This window comes from Ranitomeya imitator, chromosome 5 (assembly GCF_032444005.1).
Source record: "Ranitomeya imitator isolate aRanImi1 chromosome 5, aRanImi1.pri, whole genome shotgun sequence".
Taxonomy (NCBI): Eukaryota; Metazoa; Chordata; class Amphibia; order Anura; family Dendrobatidae; genus Ranitomeya; species Ranitomeya imitator.
The window spans coordinates 449,902,821-449,911,747 of NC_091286.1; the positions used below are offsets into that span (position 1 = coordinate 449,902,821).

General features: G+C 43.8%; 1 protein-coding gene across 1 annotated transcript; it reads right to left on the reverse strand.

Annotated features, from left to right (window-relative positions):
* Positions 1-8,473: 8,473 nt before the first annotated feature.
* LOC138638153 (protein NCBP2AS2-like) lies at positions 8,474-8,908 on the reverse strand. Its single transcript, XM_069727224.1, has one exon. It carries the CDS (start codon positions 8,906-8,908, stop codon positions 8,588-8,590), a length of 321 nt encoding a protein of 106 aa, XP_069583325.1. The 3' UTR covers positions 8,474-8,587.
* Positions 8,909-8,927: the final 19 nt, after the last annotated feature.

Genomic DNA, 8,927 nt, shown 5'->3' on the forward strand with positions numbered 1-8,927 from the left:
CAGATCAGTGCTATATACAGAGAAAATTGCCTTCCATGTGCTGTCTGGTGTTCCCATTGGTGGTCTAGAACTGAGAACTCAGGTGCCCGTTCTAGTCTGGAGACCCTGTGTGGTGCTACATTGGGGACAGATGAGTCACAAGAGGTGTCTGGTCCCATATGTCCAGGTTAGCCAACACAAACACCATCTTGTCCACTAGGTCTGCTAGTCGCCGGGTCGCTGTGTGTTGTGTCTCCAAAGAAAGAGAAGCGGAGGCAATGTCCTACATAGACCCGACGATTATACCAATCACTTGACTCCAGGAACCTCCCTGCCTTTTGGACGTTTTGTCTTGGAGACAAGGCTGATGACATGACCAGAGGAGGTATCTTCAGTCTCAAGGTGGTCTGGTGATGAGAATGTCAAGGTGCTGGCATCTGCCAAGTTTCTTCAATCCACCAACCAGGTGAAACTCCTCGAACGCCTGGTCCACTCCCATCTTACCCGCTATCTCTCAGATAACTCTCTTCTCGACCCTCTTCAATCTGGCTTCCGCTCTTTACACTCTACTGAAACTGCCCTCACTAAAGTCTCTAATGACCTACTAACAGCTAAATCTAATGGTCACTACTCCATGCTAATTCTCTTGGATCTCTCCGCAGTATTCAATACTGTGGATCATCAGCTCCTCCTAAATATGCTCCGCTTTATCGGCCTCAAGGACACCGATCTCTCCTGGTTCTCCTCCTATCTCTCTGACCGATCCTTCACTGTATGTTTTGCTGGTTCCTCCTCCTCTCACCTTCCCCTTACTGTTGGGGTTCCTCAAGGATCAGTCCTAGGCCACCTCCTCTTCTCTTTGTATACTGCCCCTATTGGACAATCAGTAGATTTGGTTTCCAGTACCATCTCTATGCTGACGACACCCAATTATACACCTCTTCTCCTGTTATCACGCCGACCTTTTTAGAAAACACCAGTGATTGTCTTACCGCTGTCTCTAACATCATGTCCTCCCTCTATCTGAAACTGAACCTGTCAAAAACTGAACTCATGTTTTCTCCCTCTTCTAACCTACCTTTGCCTGACATTGCCATCTCCGTGTGCGGTTCCACCATTACTCCAAAGCAACATGCCCGCTGCCTTGGGGTCATCCTTGATTCCGAGCTTTCATTCACCCCCCACATCCGATCACTGGCTCGCTCTTCATATCTGCATCTCAAAAACATTTCTAGAATTCGCCCTTTTCTTACTTTCAACTCTGCAAAAACTCTCACTGTTTCCCTTATTCATTCTCGTCTGGACTATTGTAACTCTCTACTAATCGACCTCCCTCTTACCAAACTTTCCCCGCTCCAATCTGTGCTGAATGCTGCAGCCAGGATCATATTCCTCGCCAACCGTTACACCGATGCCTCTACCTTTGTGCCAGTCATTACACTGGTTACCTATCCACTCCAGAATCCAGTACAAAACTACTACCCTCATCCACAAAGCACTCCATGGCTCAGCACCACCCTACATCTCCTCTCTGGTCTCAGTCTACCAACCTACCCGTGCCCTCCGCTCCGCTAAGGACCTCAGGTTAGCATCCTCAATAATCAGAACCTCCCACTCCCGTCTCCAAGACTTTACACGTGCTGCGCCGATTCTTTGGAATGCACTACCTAGGATAATAAGATTAATCCCCACAGTTTTAAGCGTGCCCTAAAAACTCATTTGTTCAGATTGGCCTACCGCCTCAACACATTAACCTAACGATCCCTGTGTGGCCTATCATAAAAAAACAAACAAACAAAAAAAAACATAATCAGGTTCCTCATATCATGTTCTCATACACGTTATGCAGTTAATAGCCCTCTGTGTCTGTACTGTTACATACTTAGGCAATTAACTGGTTCATGCAGCTTTACATGAACAGCCGAGCCTTACACTATGGCTAGTCCGAATAACTAAAGCAATTGTTACCATCCACCTCTCGTGTCTCCCCTTTTCCTCATAGTTTGCAAGCTTGCGAGCAGGGCCCTCACTCCTCTTGGTATCTATTTTGAACTGATTTCTGTTATGCTGTAATGTCTATTGTCTGTACAAGTCCCCTCTATAATTTGTAAAGCGCTGCAGAATATGTTGGCGCTATATAAGTAAAATTATTATTGATCTGGTGTCTCATCTTCCTCTTGACAATTACCCCATTGATTATCTATGGGGTTAAGGTCAGGCGAGTTTGCTGGGCAATCAAAAGCGATACTGTTGTTTTAAACCAGGTATTGGTACTTTTGGCAGTGTAGACAGGTGCCAAGTCCTGCTGGAGAATGAAATTTCCATCTCCAAAAAAGCTTGTCGGCAGAGGGAAGCATGAAGTGCTCTAAAATTTCCTGGTAGACTGCTGTGCTGACTTTGATCTTGATAAAACACAGTGGACCTACACCAGCATCTGAAATGGCTCCCCAAACCATCACTGATTGTGGAAACTTCACACTAGACCTCAAGCAGCTTGGATTGTGTGCCTCTCCACTCTTCCTCCAGACTCTGGGATTTTGATTTCCAAATGAAATGCAAAATTTACTTTAACTCTGAAAACACCTTGGACCACTGAGCAACAGTCCAGTTCTTTTGCTCCTTGGCCCAGGTAAGATGCTTCTGGTGTTGTCTGTTACTCATGAGTGGCTTGACACAAGGAATGCGACACTTGTAGCCCATGTCCTGGATACGTCTGTGTGTGGTGGCTCTTGCAGCAATGACTCCAGCAGCAGGCCACTCCTGATGAATCTCCCCCAAATTTTTGAAAGGCCTTTTAACAATCCTTTCAAGTCTGCGGTTCTCCAGGGTGCCTGTGCACCTTTTTCTACCACACTTTTTCCTTCCACTCAACTTTCCATTAATATGCTTGGATACAGCACTAACAGCCGGCTTCTTTAGCAGTTACCTTTTGTGGCTTTCCCTCCATGTGGAGTGTGTCAATCACTGCCTTGTAGACATCTGTCAAGTTAGCAATCTTCCCCATGATTGTGGAGCCTACTTAACCCTTATCCGGCTGAATAGGTACAATTGTAACTATTCCGTTTTAAAATTGCAATAACTTTTTTTTGAAAAGACGTAGAGGGCTGAAATTTCGTGACATCTCTACATTTTTGGTCCAGAATATATTGGCCAAATTTCAATAAAATATCTCCACCCGCTTCCGAGATAAGGGGTCGAGATCTTTTTGCATCCATAACAAGCTGCATAGGTACAAATGTACCTCATATATTTTGAATGAAGATAATGCAAGGGAAAAAGCATAAATTTTTTTTTAATGATAATGCTATTTAACTATTATAAACAAGTAAAAAACTGTTCATTTACATTATAAAAGAAAATGTAAGAAACTTTTTTTTATTGATTTTCTTTGCAAGTAATGCATGTTGGCTTTGCTACAGAGTGTTCATCGCAAATGGGTTTCACACAAACCACACAAGACTTTCTAGTCTTGCGTTGTTTTCGCCTCAGGTCTCTGCAGACATAGCAACTACCAACAACAGGGGAGGGTCCACGACTACCATGAGGTATTTTGGGGCCAGCTGCTGGCTGCGATGCTACCACAATGCATCGTCCAAGCACCATTTCTACTGCACCTCGAAGAAAATGGTTTCTCATTATCATTTTGTTTGTACTACGATCTTCAATTGCAATCATACACAGCTGATTTGCGAGATCTTTCAGGAACTTTCTTCGTTGATCCTTTGCCCTGAAGCTTGGATTGTGTTCTCTGTAGATGATGTAGGATGCTAACCCACTGACATCAATCATATTGTAGAAAAATGCCAAAGTCCAACGTGATGTTCGTCGTTTCACAGTGTACTCTCCCAACATTTTATCCATAACATCAACGCCACCTTTTGTTATGTTGTAGTATTTTATTATCTCTGGCTTGGCTGCTAGTGTCTCTTCAACTTCTCCCGTCATGTGCATAGATGATAGAAGCACGACTGATTTGTTCTTCTTTGGTACATATGAACAGACTGTTGCATCATGATTGTAGGCAAAATTTGTCGAGTATACAGGCCTTTCTTTGGCAGGCTGCATGTTGTTAGGTAGGAACCTTTTGTTTTTTCTCACTGTACCAACTAGTGTCATGTTCCAGGAGTTCAATACCTTAGCTAGTTCCATGGTTGTAAAGAAGTTATCGGTGGTGACATTTCTTCCATAGCCTTTATACGAGCTCACTAGGTCCAATACTGTTCGTTCTCCAATGTTCACTTGTCGAGGACCATCAGTTGGTTTCCCAGTGTAGAGCTGACCTTGTAAAGGGTAGGCATTTGATGAGTCACAAGCCCAGAAAATCTTTATGCCATATTTAGCTGGTTTTGAAGGTATATACTGGGTAAATTTAGTATGACCTCTAAATGGAAATAATTGCTCGTCGACGGTGATACAATGATATGGCTTGTAGGCTCTCTCCAGATTACTGTTCAGCATTGTCCAGATGTCCCGTATTGGTGCAGCTTTATCTGTTTGCACACGTTCTGCACGTGTATTTTCGTTGTCAAACCTGATAAATCTGAGTATCATCTTGAAGCGGTCACGAGACATGGCTGCACGTATAAGAGGCAGAGCAGCAACATTCCACATTTCCTCCAGATTCTCTTTGTTGGCTCTGTGCACACCAGCAGCAATCAGTATGCCCAAAAATGCATGAAGTTCAGTTTCAGTAAATTGCTTGAATGTTTTTTGTGGTGGCCGTTTGGAAGAATCAGGAAAACGTTGTACCAGTTCGTTGTTGTAAGCATCACAAACTCTCTTGGCCTTTCGATTCGTTTCCCGTAATATGATGTCACACATCTCGGGAGTCATGATGGACTTGAATAGCTCTTTTGCTGTATATAGGTTGCTGATTGCTGCAGGGCCACCTCTTTGTCGTAGGACATTACGAGATTTTGTTTGTGCATTTGGCAGTGGATTACTGCACCATTGAGTTTCATCCTTAGCAGTCCAAATGTCGCCTGCACTTTGAGGCACAGAATCATCCTCAACACTTTCGTCTGATTCGTATTCATTTTCATGCTCTATGACCGTTTCTTGTTCAATGTCTGAATCTTCTTCAGTAACATCCACTTGTGGTACATAGTTTTCATCATCAGATGGAACATATGGTTCATCCTCATGCTCAGAATCAGATTCTTCTAGCATTCGCATTATTTCGTCAGACGTAAATCTGTAAATATGAAAAAATGTAAAATAAATAATTTTCCGAAATACTACATTATTGGCTTTTCACAAAATTATACTAACCTGCAAACACGTTTTCTTGGATTATGGCGGAAACTAGATCCAGCATTACTATCACTCATGATGACTTGCTAGATGAATTTTGGCTTCGTATTTTGTGCTGAATATAAATAAAACATCGTAAAACAATATGTAGATACTAATTATTATCCATTTTTCGTATAAAAATTATACCTATAATGATAAGTTTCATACAAAATATATGTAAGCCAAGTCCAGGCTGAAAGACAATTTGACTGTTCTGTCCCCACATAATGAGAATAAAGGTATAACTGGCTGTTAGATGCTGTGAGACTTTCCTACCTTCGTTTCCAAGAAATTGAAGACTTCACAAGCCTAGAAATGTGTGCTCACAGCAATGAGATGAACAGCAAAATGGCTAATGAGAGGAGGGAGGCAGGAAGACAAGTAGAAGCCACTCCCAGTTTGAATTAACTTAATTGACAGCAACATAAGTGACCAGTAACAACACTGAACAATAGATATCAGCATAACATTTGTAGCTGAATGAACTTTAGTTTCTGAAACCAAGTAAAGTCTTCCCACAGTGGAGGTATATGTGAAGGTACAATTGTACCTATGCAGCCTGTTAAGGTTGTAAAATTATGCAGCCTGACAAGGGTTAAACAGACTAAGGGACCTTTTTAAATGCTTAAGAAGCCTTTGCAGGTGTTTTTTGTTAATTATTATAGTTTACTGAGATAATGTCTTTTGGGTTTACATTGGCTGTATACCATAATCATCAACATGAACAGAAATAAACACTTGAAATAGATCACTCTGTTTGTAATGACACTATAAACGAGTTTCACTTTTTGTATATAGATATGTATTAGTATGAGTTTCTTTGCAGTTTGCAACAATTTCCTATACAATTAAACTGGATTTAGACACATACTAACCAAACAAATATAAGGACACCTTCAGAGGTCTTGTGGAGTCCTTGCAACGGATTCATAATTTGCATTTTTTTAAGTCAATATTTTTTTTTAATAAAGATATTTGTTGAGCTGTTTTTGTGCACAATTCTTCAAAATTAAGCACATGGTTTATTAATATTGCACAAAATAAATGGTGCTCTTTATTTTAGTCTTTAATCTGTTTTGAAACTTTTTAAAGTAAAAAGTTGCATGTTCTGCCAAAACATTAGCACTAGAGATGAGCTAATCCGAACTTCTCCCGGAAGTCCGTGTTTATGTTCATAGTACAATGGGAAGTCCAGGAGGAGATCGAAAAATACACACAAAGTTTTCAAGCTCCAAAGTTCGGGTTCTTATTGTTTACGATGACATGCAGGACCAGGTTCAAGTTCAGCTTCAGTTCTGTCATCCAAACTGAACATTGGGAGTAAAATTTGGGTCAGGTACCAGAACTCGAACTTCCATGGGTCTACTCATTCCTAGTAACAACATTTGGACCAAAATTTCAGACTACACTCTGTGGGAGCTGATGGAGTGGGAGATTTGGGACTGGAATACGTTTCACAATTATTGGATTAACTAAAAATGGTTCCAGGACGTTTCTAACATCATCATACGGCCTAGGTCCTGTACAATAAAAGAAGATCTTTGAGGACACTACTCCAATAACCACAGTAAGTGAAGGTAATGACAACCATGGAAAACACTGTGAGGGATCAAGGGACTGTTCACAAGATACAATAATATTTAAAAATAAGCGCTCACGGTATTCTCCATTAGAGAGGTCACAACTTCCCAATCGCTGGGGATCAGAGCACTTGGACTCTCAGTGATCTTGAGAAATAGAAATGCCCTTCTTGAGTGGAGTGGTGGTTGATCATGTGCACTGCCACTACATTCATTCTTATGGGAGTGCTGAAAACCAGCTGAGCGCAGCACTATGAAAGAAATAATACTGATCCCACTTCACTCTCAGGCCAATCTTTTCCAGGTCTCTTGAAGTCTCTGTACTTCCACGTTCCTACAGACAAAGAATTGCAAGCAGTCAGCAAATCCCTGGGGCAGTATTGCTGAGCTTCTCTGTGGCATTTGTTTGGCGCTGCTGATGAGGCATAGTATGCAACACTACGGTATGTGTGCTCGTCTTGCTAGAGAATATTATGTATGCTGCTTGATATTTGATTGGCACTAAGGATAATATGCGCACTGCAGCAGAGTTAGTGATGTCGCCCACATCACCATGAAGAGGTTAGAAATAGTGATGAGCGAATATACTCGTTGCTCCAGATTTCCCGAGCATACTTGGGTGACCTCCGAGTATTTTTTAGTGCTCAGAGATTTCGTTTTCATCGCCGCAGCTGAATGATTTACATCTGTTAGCCAGGCTAAGTACATGTGGGGATTCCCTAGCAACCAGGCAACCCCCACATGTACTTATGCTGGCTAACAGATGTAAATCATTCAGCTGCGGAAAGAAAACCGAAATCTCCGAGCACTAACAAATACTCGGAGGACACCCGGGCGTACTCAGGAAATCTGGAGTAACGAGTATATTTGCTCATCACTAGTTAGAAAGCCTCTACTGGTGGCAGTGAGAACGGTATTTCCAGGCAGCAAATGATTCCAGCATCGTGTCCTCTAATGAGACAAAAAAGTAACTTGATTTACAATACACCCCCCCCAAGCTCCAATGCCTACCATGAAAAACATTCAGTAAATATGTGCTGTAGGATAATTCCCAAATTGCTACATCAAAAGGTAAAGAGAATAGGTGCGGTTCTTCCCAATACATAAGAAAGATTACTTCATTCTACAAAATGACAAAGTATCTCCAGGTAACATTAGGGTGGGCCGAGGCCCCTTAGTCCAACACCAGAGATTCACACGGCGCATTCTGGGCCGATCGTCCTGGAAACCTTCATTATAAACACGTTGTGGTTTTTCCTGGTAGAAAACAGCAGCGAATATATAAAACGGCAGAAAATTTTATTTTATGTACAATTTCAGTAGATTCTCATTCCTGCAGGCTGCGACCCGCTGCTTAGCCACTAGGGGGCACCAGACTGTATGGGGATATTTTGGGGTACCATTAGTGGGGGACACAGCCGGTACCATTAGTGGGGGGGGGGGCACGGCAGGTACCATTAGTGGGGGGGCACGGCCGGTACCATTAGTGGGGGGGGCACGGCAGGTACCATTAGTGGGGGAGGGGCACGGCTGGTACCAATAGCGGGGGGGGGGGCACGGCCGGTACCATTAGTGGGGGGCACGGCCGGTACCATTAGTGGGGGGGGGGGGGCACGGCCGGTACCATTAGTGGGGGGGCACGGCCGGTACCATTAGTGGGGGGGGGGGGGGGCACGGCCGGTACCATTAGTGGGGGGGCACGGCCGGCACAGGCCACCAGTCTCCGCACAGCTTCACTTGCCGCTTGGCTTCTTCATTCGCCCCTTAGCTTCCGCCATGCCAGTCTTCAGCTCTCTCACAAACGTGTCCCGGATCCTCGACATCTTGCGCCCCAATTCCCCCAGGTCCCGGGGAGACGCGGACGCTTCCTGCTTCAGCTGCTGCACCGTGTGGGAGCGGAGCATGCGCTGTGCTGCGTCCTTCCCGGTCAGCTGCGCCTTTGTGACAGCGAACGCGGTGATCTGCGCGGCTCTGCGGATCGGCCGGGACTCGGAGAGTTTCTCTATCAGCTGGGGGTTGTTGAGTAAGGAGAACAGAAGCCTCCTGAGCACCATCTCTGCCGGGACGGCGCCG

Coding starts and splice junctions, on each gene's coding strand:
- LOC138638153 (XM_069727224.1), bottom strand. CDS start 8,908: ATGGTGCTCAGGAGGCTTCTGTTCTCCTTACTCAACAACCCCCAGCTG.